The following is a 15659-nucleotide window of genomic DNA, read 5'->3' as shown; positions in this document are numbered from 1 at the left end:
TTTTTATTTTTATTTTTGATCCTCTGCCAGTTTCATTTTAATGTGGACAATGAAAGACAGATCTCTATCTCTGCCTTTGCAATTTTTCTGTAAGTCTAAGACTATTCCCAAATATAAAGTTGAGAGAGAGAGATTGATCTGGAACTTGCCCACGAACCTTGAAGCTTCCCGTGCCCCTTACTGAAACTGCAGTGAGTCTCTGCAGACGTGGGGAGGTGTGGCAAGGTGGTTGGCGGGGGGTGACGTGAGGGGGGGCGTCTGGGTTAGGGTCAGGTGTCCTGCTCCTACCATCTGTCATCCCCGGAGCATCTGGAACATCTGTCTCTACTACAAGTGCAAATGCAAAGCTCCCTTCTCCTGCTCTGGGGGCCTGGGCGGTGGGGAGTAGTTCTGTCCCTCCTGCCTCCCATTCCCCTTTACCAAGATTTGGGAGTGCACGCACAGGGGTGTGGGGCTGGAGAGACGTGTGGGCTAAAGCTGGTGACTGAGGGGCAGGCCCAGTCCCTAGAAGTCCTTCTTATGTAAGGCAGATGCCATAATTTACCACTGCATGTCCTGGGACTCCAACTGAGATAGAAAACCGGCTGGTAAAGCCTGGCTTCAGAGGATAATAGGAACTCGAGGAATAACGAAATCCTTTCATGGGATCCGGGTCCTCCCGTCTCCCGGCGGTTGTGTACAAAGACCGTCTGGAGAGGAGTTGGCTATTGTCCATCCATCCACATCCTGGTGCTGTCTCCCTTGAAGACTAGGAGTGTCCCAAGGGCAGGGCCTGGCGCTTGGGGCCCTGCAGAAGGGGGTAGAGATTATAGGGGGAAAGAAATGCCTAAAGGGTTTCGTGATGTCTTGGAGAGCGCTAGATTCTAGAAGTCAAGAGACTTTCATCTCACGTCCTGACTCTGCCACGACTTCTCTGGTGGCCTTGGGCAACTCACTTTCTCTCCTTACTGTTTTTTAAATGTTTATTTTGTGAGGTACCTGGTGGCTCAGTCGGTTGAGCGTCCGACTTCGACTCAGGTCAGGATCTCGCGGTTTGTGAGTTCAAGCCTCGCATCGGGCTCCGTGCTGACAGCTCAGAGCCCGGAGCCTGATTCGGATTCTGTGTCTCCCTCTCTCTGCCCCCTCACCCACTCACACTCTGTGTGTGTCTCTCTCTCTCAAAACTAAGTAAACATTAAAAAACAATTAATGTTTATTTATTTTGAGAAAGAGAGAGTGAGAGCGGGGAAGGGAAGAGAAACACAGGGAGAGAGAATCCCAAGCAGGCCTCTGTCAGCGCAGAGCCTGACTCAGGGCTCAGACTCAGGAACGGTGAGATCAGGACCTCAGCCGAGATCAAGAGTCGGATGCTTACCCGACTTTCTCTCCTTATTAAAAGAGAAGTTGAGGGGCGCCTGGGTGGCGCAGTCGGTTAAGCGTCCGACTTCAGCCAGGTCACGATCTCGCGGTCCGTGAGTTCAAGCCCCGTGTCGGGCTCTGGGCTGATGGCTCGGAGCCTGGAGCCTGTTTCTGATTCTGTGTCTCCCTCTCTCTCTGCCCCTCCCCCGTTCATGCTCTGTCTCTCTCTGTCCCAAAAATAAATAAACATTGAAAAAAAAATTTTTTTTAAATAAAAAAATAAAAAAATAATAAAAGAGAAGTTGAATTAGATGACCTTAGCGATCCCAACCATCTCAGAAAGTATATGAGAAGACCATATATTTCTTTTTTTTTTGTCTCCTCTGCATCTAGCACAGAGCCTGACACATAATAACGGTTCAAGAAACGCTGTGGACAGTGAATGAATGAATGAATGAATGAACACACGAACTAACAAAATAAAAAAATAAAAGGGTCCAAAGTGAAGTTCTTAGATGAGCCAGCTGGTGGCATCACCTCTCTTTGTGACCACGGGTGCTGCTAGTGTCAGAACAAGGAAAGGACTCAGATTAGAAATGAATAAAGGACAAACGATCAGAGGACCAGATATTTCAGGGACGCCTGGGTGGCTCAGTTGGTTAAGCCTCAGACTTTGGCTCAGGTCATGATCTCGCGGTTCATGAGTTTGAACCCCACGTGGGGCTCTGTGCTGACGGCGTGGAGCCTGCTTGGGATCCTCGGTCTCCCTCTCTCTCTGTCCCTCCCCTGTTGTCGCAGTCTCTCTCTCAAAAAGAAATAAAATCTTAAAAATAACAAAAATATTTTTAAAAATGGGTAGCAGAACCCTGGAATTCTGACCCACTTCTGTTCTCCATCAAAGAGAAAAAGAAGTCCAATGCACTGACCAGTTCACGGCCAGTCATCGTGCTGCTGGGTGGCTGGAAGAATAAATATGGCCCTGGGGCGCCTGGGTGGCTCAGTCGGTTGAGCGTCCGACTTCAGCTCAGGTCACGATCTCACAGTTCGTGAGTTCGAGCCCCGCGTCGGGCTCTGTGCTGACAGCTCAGAGCCTGGAGCCTGCTTCACATTCTGTGTCTCCCTCTCTCTCTGCCCCTTCCCTGCTCATGCTGTGTCTCTCTCTGTCTCAAAAATAAACATTAAAAAAAATTAAAAACAAACAAACAAAAAACATGGCCCTGACACAGAGAGGGACTGGCACAGAGGCACCCAGGAACAGTCCCTAAGGCCAGCAGGTGGCCTGTGGGGCTCACCTGAACTTGGGCTCAGTCTGTCCCTTCTGCCACCCACTCCATACCCACCCCTTGTTGAATGACCCAAACATGCTGGCACCCAGTCTGGTCTCTCCTGGAGGTTCATCACACCCACTGCTGATTGGTGTTCCAGAAGGGCCCTTCTCCTCCCCAGCACTCCAAGGGAATTGGAGTTCAAGCATCTTAATTAGCTGGCAGAGGGCAGGAAGGTGTTGAATGTTTTGGAATGCCTGAAAGAAAGCCCTCTCTTACCTACCCACCTCCCACCTTCTCTTTTTCCCCATCACAGCACATTTTGCAAAGGATACGGGTATGGGCGCAAAAGGGGAAGACCCAGTGAGGCATTTTTACCAGTTAGGACTGAGATCATGGGGAGACAGGATGAGGTGTGGGTGTGGGTGTATCTCAGGACCCATGCGTCTCTGACATGGGCTCGGGGATTGGAGGAGGGGGTGGGGGTCCCGCTGGCCTCTGACTCCACAGACTAGAGCAGGAAAGGGTGAAACGGCAGGGGGTGACAGGCTGGCAGGACAGCTTCAGACTCAGGAGCAGCACTGAGGGTGGGCCACTCAGGTCCCCACAGGCTGTGCTCCGGGAGGGGGCGATGAACAGAAAGCTGTGACTCCCCCACTTTCTCTCCCAGCCCTTAGCCTCAAGGTCACTTGCTGCAATGAATTCCGACCCGTGTTTTAGTTGGCGCTCTTCCCTGGGCATGGTGACAACAGATAGCTGTGCTGTACCCCGCTCCTTTCCAGCAGAACACCTCAGATTTTCCTTTGAAATAATAATCATTCACACAAAGAGCAACCTACAAAGTGCTTCCTGACATGCTTTATCTCGTTGAATCACGCCAGTCCTGTGGAGCGGAACCTTCTGTCCGAAAATGCTAACAAGAAAACGGAGGCTCAGGAGACTGGAGTAACTTACCCAAGTCACACAGCCAGTGAGGAGCAGACCTGGAACTCCAGAACCATCCGGATTCCGTGCCCTCGTGCCCACCCCACCCCTGCCCCCAGGCCCCAAGACAGCACTTTCTGCAGAGAAGGGGGTCCCCGCGCCAGCTCAGGAAAGGAGGGGGCTCCAAGTTTGGCTCCTGTCATCCCTCAGACGGGGTGCCCCTGGCCCTCGCCCTGCGCGGAGGCTTGGGTCTGCGCTCCCCAGTGGCTGACTCCCCCTTGTCCCCCCTCCTCTCTACCCGGTAGAGCCCTTACCGCTCACAGGTGCACATCGGCCCGCGCACCTGCCCCGGCGGGCGGCCGGCGCTCCCATCCGGTGGCCCCTCCGAGACCGGCGGAGGGTGGGGCGCAGCCTGTCCCTTCCCCCCTCCCCGGCGGGGGCGTGGCGGGGGCGTGGCTCGCGGCCGCTCAGGCCCTGAGGGAGGCGCCTGCACCCCAGCAGCTCGGCCCCGCTGCCCCGAGGCCAGCTCCTAGCCCTGAGGGTCACGGTCGGCCCGACCCATGGGTCTGTGGGGGCGGCCGGCTTGCAGGGAAACCTGGTGGTGCTGTGGGTGCTGGGAGCTGTGCCTGGCGAGCCGCCGGCCCCCTTCCGACACTTTTGTCTTCACCTTGGCCCTGGCAGGCCTGGGGCCGCCCTCACTCTCCCCTTCTGGGCACCTGAGTCCGCCCTGGACTTCCGCCAGCCCGAAGTGCCCTCTGCAAGATGGCCCCGAAGGCCACTGTCCTCCACGTCTGCGCCAGCGTCCCCCTCACCCCCGGCGCATGGTGGCCGTGGCTGCCGGACCAGGCACCCGCCTCTCGCTTTCCCGGCCCTGCACGGCCACCCTGGCGGTGTGGATGGCGGCCGTCCCGGTGACGGTGCCCACGACTGTTTTGGGGCCGAGGGTGAGGTGTGGGGCACCCGTCTGTCTGCTGCACTGCCACGGCAGGTACTGGCCGGGGGGTGCTGGCTTTCGTGGTCCCCGGGTCCCCTGGCTACCACCTGCTGCTGCTGTCGCTGGGCAACGGCAGAGTGGCAGGGGCGTGGCCCACTGTGTCCCTACCCTGGAGGCCTCTTTCTTCCTCTGCCGCTTCCCCAACCACCTGGACACTCTCATGGAGTGCTGGTGACGTCTGACCTGGTGCTCTGGGATAGCATCTGTCTACGCCATCCATACCCCCCGTCTTCCCTGTCACCACACGCCAACGGCTGCCTGAACCCCGTGCCGTCCTGAGGCAGGAGGCTGATGGGCCCTGGCAGATGCCTTCAGGGATCTGTGAGCAAGGCTGCGACCCTAGGGCCCGGGCCGGCTGGAACTGGGGGCCCTAAAGACCGCAGGCAGGTGGTGGGTGGAGAGCACTCTGCCAGGAGAGAGGTCCTTCTACCATGGCCACCAACTTGGACAAAGGGACACCTGGGGGAAGGGTGCTGAACACCCTACCCTCCTTTTCTGGGCTCTGCCAGGGGCAGAACCCTGCACCCTAGGGAGAGCTGGCGTGGGCTGCGGCACCCTCTGGGAGTCTCTGATCTCTTCTGGGTGTGGTGGAATGTGGGGTCACATGGGGGAGCTTAGGTCTTTGCTCACCCGGAGGTATGGGTAGGACAAGGGGAAGGAGGAAGGTTGGAGAATAACCTGTATCATCCACGACTGTCTGGACGCGTCCACCTCTGGTTCAGTTGCCCCGTTTCTGCCTTTTGTGAGCATTCTCAGGAAAATTCCCAAGGGTCCTAGACTAAGGGGTCAGAGGTCAACACACCAGCACCTGTTTCCCTCTGTCTGCCCTCCCCGACACCCCTAGCCTCACCCCAAATAGGGTGTACCCTTGCTCTCTGGTGCCAGAGCCAACAGTGCCCTCCCCCTGGCCATCTCCACCGTACAGCATCCCAGTGGTGCCCAGAGAAACCTGGGGCCTGCAGACCTCAGCTGAGAAAGCGGAGTCCTCGGGCAGGGGGATGCCCTGCGTGAGTCCTGCTGGTCTCTAGAATCAGCCCAGGCCCGAGTGTAAACACCCTGAGTGTCCATCCTTAAACCAGGATTTGGAGGGAGAAGTGGGGAGAAGGCAAGGATGTGGGTGGGGCATAGGGAGGAGAGAGAGGGCGGAGGGATTGGGAGAAGAGGGGGCTGCAGGTACGTCCAGAGAAGTGGGAACCAGAGTCGGAGGCTCGTGAGGGTGTCCCTCCCTCCTGTCCCAAGTGTGCAGCTCAGAGGATCAAAGCACCCGGAATCACATCCTAGCTCTGACGCTAACCAGCGGAGGGACCTCGGTAAGTGACTTGTCTCTACTGGTTTTCTCATCTGTAAAGTGGGGTGTTGAGGATTCAACGGTACCTGAAGTCGTGTGTTGGCTATTGTTCTTACGCTCCATGTAAAATGGAATCAGAGAGAAGGAAGAGGAGGAAAAGAAGGAACAGGCGGCAGCAGGGAGACAGGGACCCACGGCCAGAGATGGCTCGTTGGGGATGTTTGCATGCCCTGGAGTGAAATGGAAGTTTTACATGAAGAACTGAGAGAGCTGCCTGGCCGGCTCGGTTGGAAGAGCCCAGGACTCTTGATCTCAGGGTCGTGAGTTCAAGCTCCGTGGTGAGTATAGAGCAACAGAAAAAGAGAGATCGGAAAAAAAAAAAGAACTGAGTGAAGGATTGGCCCCTGGTTTCCATATCCATGGAGACCCAGCAGTGATACGGGAGAGCGCTCTGGTCTCCCAAGGACCCAGAGCGACAGCAGGACATTAAGCCATGTTAACGACATTTAATTAGCTGCTTGATGTTTAGTTTCCTCCTTTTGATGTTTAAACTGGTTCACGTCTGTCAGGATAGGAAATCCTGTTCCCAGTCAATTCAGGATGGAAAATCCTCCCCTCTCGCCACCCCTGCAGCTCCTCTGATGGCTTTGCTGGGATATTGGCTCCCAGGGGGCATCTGTGCTAATGGGGCCTGGAGGTAAATACTGAGTTTATTATTCTCTTTAGTTTTGGTTTTGTTTTTTTTTTTAGAGAGCGTGCACCTTGCCGAATTCTTTTTCTTTTAACGGTTGTTTTTAAGAGAGAGAGAAAGAATGCGAATGGAGGAGGGGTGCAAAGAGGGGGGAGACACAGAATCTAAAATAGGTCCCAGGCTCTGAGCCATCCATCAGTACAGAGCCGGACGCGGGGCCTGAACCCAGGAACCACGAGATCATGACCTGAGCCAAAGCTGGACGGTGAGCCGACTGCACCGCCCAGGTGCCCTGGTAAATACTGAATTAAACAGGCCCAAGTCGGAGATGAGGGACCATGTGCATCTAACCTTGGAGAGGAGAGGGTGGGAAAGGCAGGGAGGGGCAGTGAGGAGGGCCCGCTCGCCAGCTGGGCACTCCATGCAGTGGAAGGCAGGCACTGGTGAGAAGCTGGGCCCTGGCTCCCTGCGGTAAGCGGCCAGAGAGCTTTGAACCTGCCGTGGGGAGGACAGACGCTGACTGTGTTCCAGAAGAAGGGCTTAGGGAGGGCACCGCGGGCAGAACCCGGAAAGCTGCAAGACTCATCTGCGGGAGGAGCCAGGTCGGAGAGGGGTGGACATCAGGTCTCAGGGCCAAGAGGGGGCAGAGGGCCAGTGCTGCTGGCAATATGCCAGTGCTGTCCTCATGAGCCATGGGCTTCCCCACGTCCACCCCGGGCTCTGGGGCTCCAGGTCTCCCCTTCCCCCTGACCGGCATCCGTCACTGGCTGTGTGACACTGGAGGAGCCCGCGCTGCCCTCTCTTGGCCTGAGCACTATCACCCCCCCAACACACACACACACCCCAACGCTGGCCCCTGACAGGTTTGGGACCCAGCCCCCAGCCAAGGAGGCAGCACACTAGAAGCCGGTGCCCGGGGGGGAAGTGGAGGGCCGGGCAACCTTCCCTTGGGCACCTGCCCACCTCAGGTCCCAGAACAGCGGAGACAGCACCTGCCAAAGGCCAGATGCCGTGGGCCAGACGTCCAGGACGGAGGTGCGGCCCCAAGCCGGCCCCCCAGCTGATTTCAGTTCCTCTCCTCAGCGGAGGCCTTCCGCTGTGCCAGCCAGGGTACCACCAGTGCGTGTGCCTGTGAGTACCAGCGAGCGTGGCCACCGGCCGCCCTCCCTCCTCCCCGCCACCACCCCAGGTACTGACCAGAAACAGGAAGTAAAATTAACCGAAACCGAGAACTGAAACCGACGTAATCTCTCGCTGCCTCTGGAAGAGGTCGCGCGGGGGCTGTGACACAACACAGAACTGGGGCACAGTGACTCTAGGGACAGGCCGACAGGAACCGTGTCCGGAAGGGAGGCGTGGGGGCAACAGGCTGACGTCATTTCTGAGCAGGACACACAAAGGGGGCGGGGGGGGGGTAGGGCAGGTGCTTCACCAGAACCCAAGGGCCCCTCACCCCACCCTGCTGCTTGGGGACATCCACGATGACAAAACGGGCTGGGGCAGCTTCTCCTGTCAGTGGCCTGTCTTCAGTGAGACGCCCGCTTCCTGTGAGAGGAAAGGCCCCTTTGGGGGTTGGGGGGGAAGGAGCTGGTGCCTGCCCCTCCCCCCACCCCCAGCAGTGCCCCGGGGCAGGGGAAGAGGGGGGCAGAAGACACCTAGAGACAGCACTTTGTGGGGTTCCAGGTCTTTAATTTTCCCTGCTTTATCTTTTTTTTTCTTTTTTCTTTTTTTAACAATCAAATTGGCAGAAAATGGCTGGGGCTGGTGGGCACTGGGGGTCCACTGAAAAATCCCCAAAATTCACACTGAGGTTTCAGTCCCGGTTGCTGAGGTGGGGATGAGGTCAGGCTTCACGGAGATTTCCCAACTCACCCTAGAACATTTTTCCCAAACGGCTGGAGAAGAGGTCAGAATAGGTCCCCCATTACTGTAGATGAGGATATGGTCCCCCCACCCCTCAAGCTCTTCTGATAATCGGAGATAGAAGGCTGTGGTTTCTAATTGCCTAAAATCATCTCTTAAAAATAGAAAACACGTGCAGTTGGCTTTGGTACAAAAAAGAAAACAACGACAACAAAAAAACATTCTGGTCCCGTGGGTTTTCCCCTCACCCCCCAACAAAGCCGTTAGGGCCACCTCAGCCCCTCCTCCATCAGCTCCGGAAGTCAGGCGGTCTCCCTGGGGCTCCCGGGGAGGATGGACAAGGGAGAAGAGCAGTGCGAGGCTGAGGGGGAGGGAGAGGGGCGTGGCCCTGCCCACAGCCCCTCTTGGGGGGGGGGGGTCAGCAGGGTCCTGCGGTGCAGCCCCTCCTCACAGACGGTGTTGCCCAGGAGGGACGTCAGGGTTAGAACCCAGCAGCGGCACGGTTAAGCCTGAATAAACCCCAGTAGTGTTACAGGACAAGGCCCCCTGATCCCTATGGCTTGGTTCCCATGTCCCTGGTGCTCTAAATCTCCCCACTCCCTGCGTCACTAATAAACAATAAATAAATAAATTTTCCTAAAGTAGAGGGAAGAAGGCATGAAAAACTGGCATCTGTGGTGTAGCTTCTGGATGCCACCAGGGGGCACTGCGGCCCAATTCCTCCAGCTTCCTAAGCGGCCCCAGGTGTCCAAGGAGCCCAAGAGCTGGCAAGGACAATCAGCAGTTCTAATGTTCCCTCATCATTGGCGGATTGGAGTCCCCAGAGTTTGCCTCCCTCGGTGTGTTCTTCATGGGGGCACAGGACGGGGGAGGGGCCCCCTTAGCTCTCTGAAGCCACAGGCTCCCCGTCGCGAGTCTCTGTCTCTTCCGGGATGTCCTGCATTCGGGTGAAGTCTAAAGGGGGACGGGGCAGCGTTAGTGAGAGGGCACCCGCTCTGCGAGCAGCTGCACCCCTACACTGACGCCGCCCCATGTCAGCAAAGTAATGTTCCCACACCTGTGTGCTGCTTCCCCTCCTGAGGATAGGAGGATACGGCTTGGCCAATAAAATACAAAATATTCTGGGGCGCCTGCGTGGCTCAGTCGGTTGAGCATCCGACTAGCTTTTGCCCCACACTGGCCTCTGCCAATGACAGCGTGGAGCCGGCTTGGGACCCTCTCTCTCCCTCTCTCTCTGCTCCTCCCCTGCTCGTCCTCTGTCTCTCTAAAATTAAAAATAAAATAAGATAAACAAATAAGGGCGCCTGGCTGGCTGAGTAGTGGAGCATGGGACTCGATCTCAGGGGTGTGAGTTCAAGTGGCCCCACGCTGGGTGCAGAGATCATTTAAAAATAAAATCTTAAATGGGGTTCCGGGGGCAGGGGGTTCAGTTAAGCATCTGACTGTTGGTTTTGGCTCAGGTCATGATCTCACAGTTTGTGGGTTCAAGCCCCACATCAGGCTCTGTGCTGACAATGCAGAGCCTGCTTGGAGTCCCCCCCCACCCGCCCCTCCAGCCCACATCTCTCTCACTCTCAAAATAAATAAAACTAAAAACAAATAAACAAATAAGATACAAAATATTTTAAGATGGTTACATAAAGGCACACTAGCTTTTGGTTATTTTGTGTTTCCTGAACAAACTATGAGAACTTGGAAGGTCTTAGAATTTTTTTTTTTTTTCTTAGAAACCTATTTCTACTTGAAGAGGCTGAGATCACACTCACTGGAGGAGACAGAGGCTCCTACATTTGCTTCCTAGAGCTCTGCCACCCGCTCACCATCAGAAGAGGCTGCAGGTGTGTCCCCTGTGCCCCTCCCAGGAGTCACCATAGCCCTGGGAGGTTAACTAGGGGTCACCTCAAATGTCCCCAGGACACACAGCCAAGGGCGGCACCCCACTTCCTTTCTGCGCCTCACCTCGCGGACTATGGGGAGGGGACAGGCGGCTGCCCCCCTCCTCCTCGCTGCCCGTGTCGGGGTCACTGCTGTCCTGCAGCCGCTCCTCGGGGCTGCCCAGCTCCTGCCTCTCTCGGTCCTCAAAGGGTCGATGGATAGAGCGAATGGTCACAGACAAATCCAGGCGGTCGTGGCCTCGGCTGGGCTGTGACGGGCCGGCAGGAAAGGCAGCAGGCCGAGGAATGAGCTCAGCCAGGGCAGCACCGCTGAGCGCCTTGTGCCCCTGACCGCCCGTCCCAGCCCCCCAGTTGCCCAGTTCTGTGCCCCACTGCCTATCCCAGCCGCCCAGACCGCCCGTCCCGGCCCCCCAGCCGGCGCCCAGTGCTTCTGGCCGCGGCCGGTCGCCTTCGGGCTCGAGTCCCCGGTTGGCTCAGGGCCTCCTTACCTGCGGGGGCGTGAAACTCAGGTAGAGGGCGTCTCCGGCCGGGAGGCTGCGGCGCCGAGGGTCCAGGGGCCTGCGGGCCCAGGGGGCCTCGGCCGGAGGGGGCTCGCTATGGCCCAAGGCGGCCAGCTGCCTGCGCGCCTCCTCGGCCTCGCGCTCCAGCAGGGCCCGGGCCTGCTCGCTCTCGCGGAGCCGGGCCTCCAGGCTGCCCGCCTCGGTGGCGCGCTCCTCGCCCAGCCGCCGGCAGCGCCGCAGCTCCTCCTGCAGCAGCGCGTGCTGACGCTGCAGCAGGGCCAGCTCGGTGGCCTGCTTGTCGGGGGCCGCGGGGGCCGGCCCGCTGCGGCCGAGCTCCCCGTCGCGGGAGTTGGCTCGGGTCAGCTTCTCCCGCCGCTCGGGGCCCTCGGGGAAGCGGGCTTCCATCAGGGTGTCCTGCTGGGCCACAGCCGCCTGGGGGCGCGCGGGGACAGTCAGGTGTAGGGGAACCGGGTTGGGGGGGGGGAAGGGGAGCGTGCCTAGGCCAGGTTGACGGGCCCCCACCCCTGCCCCACCCCGCCTCTGGCTCCTCCCCGCCCCCACCGACCTGGAGACCGTGCAGAAGTCCATAGAGATTGACCAATCGCTGTAACGCTTCCTGAGGACAGAGGAGAGGGTGGGGACAGGGCCCAAGCTTCAGGGTGGGAGAGCTGCCCAGAAGGCGACTAAATGTGGGTTTGGGGACAGTCAACCTTTGGACACTTTCCGATGTAGCGTCTCCCCGACACCACTCTGAGCTGGGCTCCAGTTTCTCAGACACGACACCCTCCCTCCAGTCCGCCATACCTCCTCACATCCCTCTCACCTCCTGGGGAGCCCTCAGCTGATTTCCGTTCCGATCCTGCAGAGACAGGCAAGGATGGGCACTCATAGGCACCAGGTCCCTGGAGCGTGTCCCTGACAGCTCTGTGTCAGGGGCCGACAGCCCGGCCGCCCCTTTCCCACCCTCTGCCAGTTCCGGCACCTCCTGCGGACCCACCTTCTGGCTGGAGTCGGAGTCAGCTCTGCAGAGCTCAATCGAGCCATTGAAGGTTCTGGCCTCACCATCTGCAAAGACGGAAAAGGGCAGGCTGAGCTCCGACTTCAGGGCCCTGCAGTTTGGCCCCTCCTACCGCCACCCCCCCTCCCCCGCCCCACCGCGGCCCCAGCCCGCACTCACTGGCGGTGACCCCAGGACTCGTGCTCCCGCCGCTGTCCGGGTCCACGGGCAAGGCTGGTTCCCGGGGCGTGAGGAGCAGCTCCACGCCGGGCCCCACCAGGAGGTCCTTCAGGCCCTCCACTACAGGGAAGGGAGGACGTGAGGACAGGAGCCGCGGAACCTTTGGTAGGGGCGGGGCGGGGGGGGGGGTAGTGGTGGGGGGCACCCTCCTCCCACGGCACCGGCAACGTTCAGGCATCTGGGGGAGCCCCCTGCACATCCTAGCACCACCCACGAGGCAGAGGTTACTTCAGCAAGGACCAGGCCTCCTTCCCGCACCGGGCACCAGCGGGCACTCCCATGGGGCTTCCCCTTGTCTGTGTGCCCACGCTCTGTGAGGTCACGTGGGGGGGGCCCCCTCACCCTCACGGATGGCATCCTGCAGCAGCCGCTCCCCGCGAGGGCACTCCAGGGACTCGGAGCGGAAAAGGCCCCTGGGCAGGGTGGGCAGGGTCACCCCGCCACCATCATCTTCCACCTGGAAATGGGTCATCTCGGCGAACAGCCCAACCTTCTCTTGTAGCAGCTCTACCAGCGCCCGGTCTTTCTGTCGCAGCTCCGCTGTGGACGAGGGACGGATGAGCACACGGAGGCCTGGGAGCCAGCAGCGGAAAGGCTGCCCGAGGGCTCAGAGGCCAGGCCTGGGCTCAGTGGTAGGACTTAATTCTGAATTTTTGGCATTTATGCAAAAAAAAAAAAAAAAACACTTCTTCAGGGAAAAGTAATACATTCACTTATTGTTTTCTAAAGTAGGCTCCATGCAGCGCCTGCGTGGCTCAGTCAGTTACGTGTCCGACTTCAGCTCATGATCTCGCAATCCATGAGTTCGAGCCCTGCATCAGGCTCTGTGCCGACAGCTCGGAGCCTGGCACCTGCTTCACATTCTGTGTCTCCCTCTCTCTCTGCCCCTCCCCCACTAGCTCGCTCGCTCGCTCTCTCTCTCTCTCTCTCTCTCTCAAAAATAAACATTAAAAAAAAAAAAATTTAAAGTAGGCTCCATGCCCCCAACGTGGGGCTCGAACTTATGACCCTACTCACGACCCGGAGATCAAGAGGTGCAGGCTCTACCGACTGAGACAGCCCGGAGCCCCTGCACTTCTGTTTTAAAAACAAAACTGAGGGGCGCCTGGGTGGCGCAGTCGGTTAAGCATCCGACTTCAGCCAGGTCACGATCTCGCCGTCCGTGAGTTCGAGCCCCGCGTCAGGCTCTGGGCTGATGGCTCAGAGCCTGGAGCCTGTTTCCGATTCTGTGTCTCCCTCTCTCTCTGCCCCTCCCCCGTTCATGCTCTGTCTCTCTCTGTCCCAAAAATAAATAAACGTTGGAAAAAAAAAAAAATTTAAAAACAAAACTGAGACGACCTGTGGCAGGGACTGCAGGTGTCCCCAGGTTTCATCCTCCCATCTTCCTATAACTGGAGAATGTATACACACTTCATCTGGGCACATGGCTGCCAGTTAGACTACACCCGACAGCCTAACTTTACCACGGACTGAATTCTGGCCAGCGGACAGGACTGTCTCTCCGGATCAGCCCTTCCAAGAAAGGAGTGACGGAGGTGCCTGGTGCGTGCGTGGCTCAGTCGGTTACGCGTCCAACTTCGGCTCAGGTCATGACCTCGCAGTTCAGGAGTTCCAGCCCCGTGTCGGGCTCTGTGCTCTCAGCGCAGAGCCAGCTTTGGATCATCCGTATCCCTCTCTCTCTGCTCCTCCCCCTCCCGTCCCCCTCCCCTCCCCCTCCCTCAAAAATAAATGATCAAAAATAAACTAACATTGAAAAATAAAATAGAGGCGCCTGGGCGGCTCAGTCGGTTAAGCGTCTCTTGGTTTCAGCTCAGGTCATGATCTCACGATCTCATGAGTTCGAGCCCTGTGTCAGGCTCTGCGCTGACAGCGGGGAGCCTGCTTGGGATTTTCTCTCTGCCCCTCCCCCACTCGTGCTTGAACTCACGCTCTCAAAAATAAATACATAAACTTTTTTTTTTTTTTAATCTTAAAACAGAAACCTCTCCCTGTTCCTTTCCACCTCCCTGCTAGCTGGGATGTACATGTACCAGCGGGAGCTGGAGTAGCCACTTTGGACAGGGAGACAAGGGATCGCTGGGTAAAGACAGACAGCACAGCTGTACTGACTACCCGGCACTTCCCACCTCTGGACCGGAGAGAAATCACCTTCTACCTTGTTTAGGAAACTGATTTTTGTCGGTCTTTTTGTAGAACAGTTCACAGTCTAACCGATAAAAGTAAAAAACGTAACTTAATGTCTCTCAACCCTGGTCTTCCTGGTTCCCCTTCATCGGCCACACAGTAAGAATACCGTTCTGAGAGTACTAGGTGCACACACGCGACGCACTCCTTTCCCCATCATTTTTACACCCGTGGTGGCAGACGCTTGGCGTGGTTTTAAACCTTGCCCTCTTACTTAACGAGACAGTCTGGTTACGGATCTACCTCAGCCCTCAAGAGCCACGTCCCTTTTTAAATAGTTCCATAGTATTCCATCGTGCGGATGTATGGTAATTACTTAACGAGCTCTGTGGATGGACTTACTCTTGATTCGACGTAGGTAGGCCTCATCCTCTGTCTCAATCAGTGGGAAGTCCTCTCTGGATGGGCATCTAGAGGGGTAACAGGTCGGGTGGGGTTGAGGGATCAGGAATCGGCCGCCTTTCCATGCTCTCTGCTTCTCCGGTAAGAGTCACCAGCCCCAGGCCCTGGCTTTAGTCACTCCTGACCCCCTGCTTTCCTTCACACCCATCATCTGTCTGTACTGGTGTGTGTGTTACCTCTCCACAGGCCACCTGCAGGGGAGCGCCATGAGCACGGGCAAACACAGGCTTTGGCGTTAAGCAAACTGGGCCCAGATCCTGGTCCCACTATTTACCAGGTGGTAATCTCTCTGTTTCTCCTCTGAAAAATGGGTATATCTTCTTCACAGGTTTTTTGATAGAATTAAATGAGATAACGTAACAGTGCTTTGAACAAGGCAAAAGCTCAATAAATCGATTACAAAAAGTAACATTAATTCTAATTTTCACAACTACAAATACGAATGCTGCTAATAAAGAGGCCCCCAGGGATCTACTGTCAATGGCTCAGGTGTTTTGCACTTTTCCCAGAACAGGCAATGTCCTACTTTTGCACGTTTTTGAAAAATTTGTTCAAAAGTCTAAATTGCCGAAGTAAACAAAAGGTTATATATTACAAAGTAAAGAAAATCCGGTTCTAAAAGCAAAAAAAATTTACAAATATCCTTATCGGGTTTATCTTTTGGCATCATCTTCAAGGATCCATTCTGAAATTTTACATGCGTTTTGTTTTTTGTCATCATAAAAGACACAGCACTGCTGAGGACATCAACTCTAACGTGTGTCTAATGGAAGCTGGAGGTTGGCGGCTGAGGTAGCACACTGAGCAATTTCCTTCTTGCCTCGCCCGTACGAGGTGCGTGCATGAGACTTACTCCTCTTACCTCCAGGATCAATGGTTTCATTCCCTTTTTCATTCGGTTTTAGAAAATAAAAATAAAAGCAATCCAATCCAAGTAACAGTTCACTGCCTACAGACCAGGGTGTTCATGCAGCTTAAACTGTACTGTGGGCCGTCAGACAGGCCACCATAGGGTTAGGGATTAGGGTTAAGGGTGAGGGGTTAGGGGTTGCGGTTAGCGGTTAGGGCTTGGGGTTAG

At 56.6% G+C, this 15659-nt stretch overlaps 2 protein-coding genes and 1 long non-coding RNA gene across 11 annotated transcripts in view; 1 reads left to right on the top strand and 2 right to left on the bottom strand.

The window, feature by feature from the left end:
* KHDC4 (KH domain containing 4, pre-mRNA splicing factor) overlaps positions 1-3942 on the bottom strand; it is a 32994-nt gene extending 29052 nt beyond the window's left edge. The window contains exon 1 of one of the 2 annotated variants that reach the window (XM_030303306.2): positions 3842-3942. The gene's annotated coding sequence lies outside the window, so the exon portion shown is untranslated. Of the gene's footprint in view, positions 1-3557; positions 3794-3841 lie in introns of those variants that run through there. The other variant, XM_030303307.2, reaches the window with a different exon arrangement.
* Positions 3943-4528: 586 nt separating this feature from the next.
* LOC115505650 lies at positions 4529-12244 on the top strand. The gene is made up of 2 exons (XR_003966078.1): positions 4529-6506; positions 10091-12244. It is a non-coding gene; the product is annotated as an uncharacterized LOC115505650 (long non-coding RNA).
* Positions 8169-15659, bottom strand: part of LOC115505607 (rho guanine nucleotide exchange factor 2) — a 27872-nt gene continuing 20381 nt past the window's right edge. For 5 of the 8 annotated variants that reach the window (XM_030303275.1, XM_030303280.1, XM_030303281.1 and 2 more), the window contains 9 exons: positions 14522-14589; positions 12338-12535; positions 11936-12055; positions 11756-11823; positions 11582-11617; positions 11324-11374; positions 10747-11190; positions 10323-10506; positions 8169-9317 (listed from right to left, as the gene is read on the bottom strand). In XM_030303275.1, the coding sequence (XP_030159135.1) occupies positions 9244-9317; positions 10323-10506; positions 10747-11190; positions 11324-11374; positions 11582-11617; positions 11756-11823; positions 11936-12055; positions 12338-12535; positions 14522-14589 (1243 nt within the window). In that variant the 3' untranslated portion in view covers positions 8169-9243. Of the gene's footprint in view, positions 9318-10322; positions 10507-10746; positions 11191-11323; positions 11442-11581; positions 11618-11755; positions 11824-11935; positions 12056-12337; positions 12536-14521; positions 14590-15659 lie in introns of those variants that run through there. The other 3 variants (XM_030303277.1, XM_030303282.1, XM_030303278.1) reach the window with 2 other exon arrangements.

Source organism: Lynx canadensis, chromosome F1 (assembly GCF_007474595.2).
Source record: "Lynx canadensis isolate LIC74 chromosome F1, mLynCan4.pri.v2, whole genome shotgun sequence".
In the NCBI taxonomy this organism is placed as follows: domain Eukaryota; kingdom Metazoa; phylum Chordata; class Mammalia; order Carnivora; family Felidae; genus Lynx; species Lynx canadensis.
This window is presented reverse-complemented; position numbering and strand designations above follow the sequence as displayed.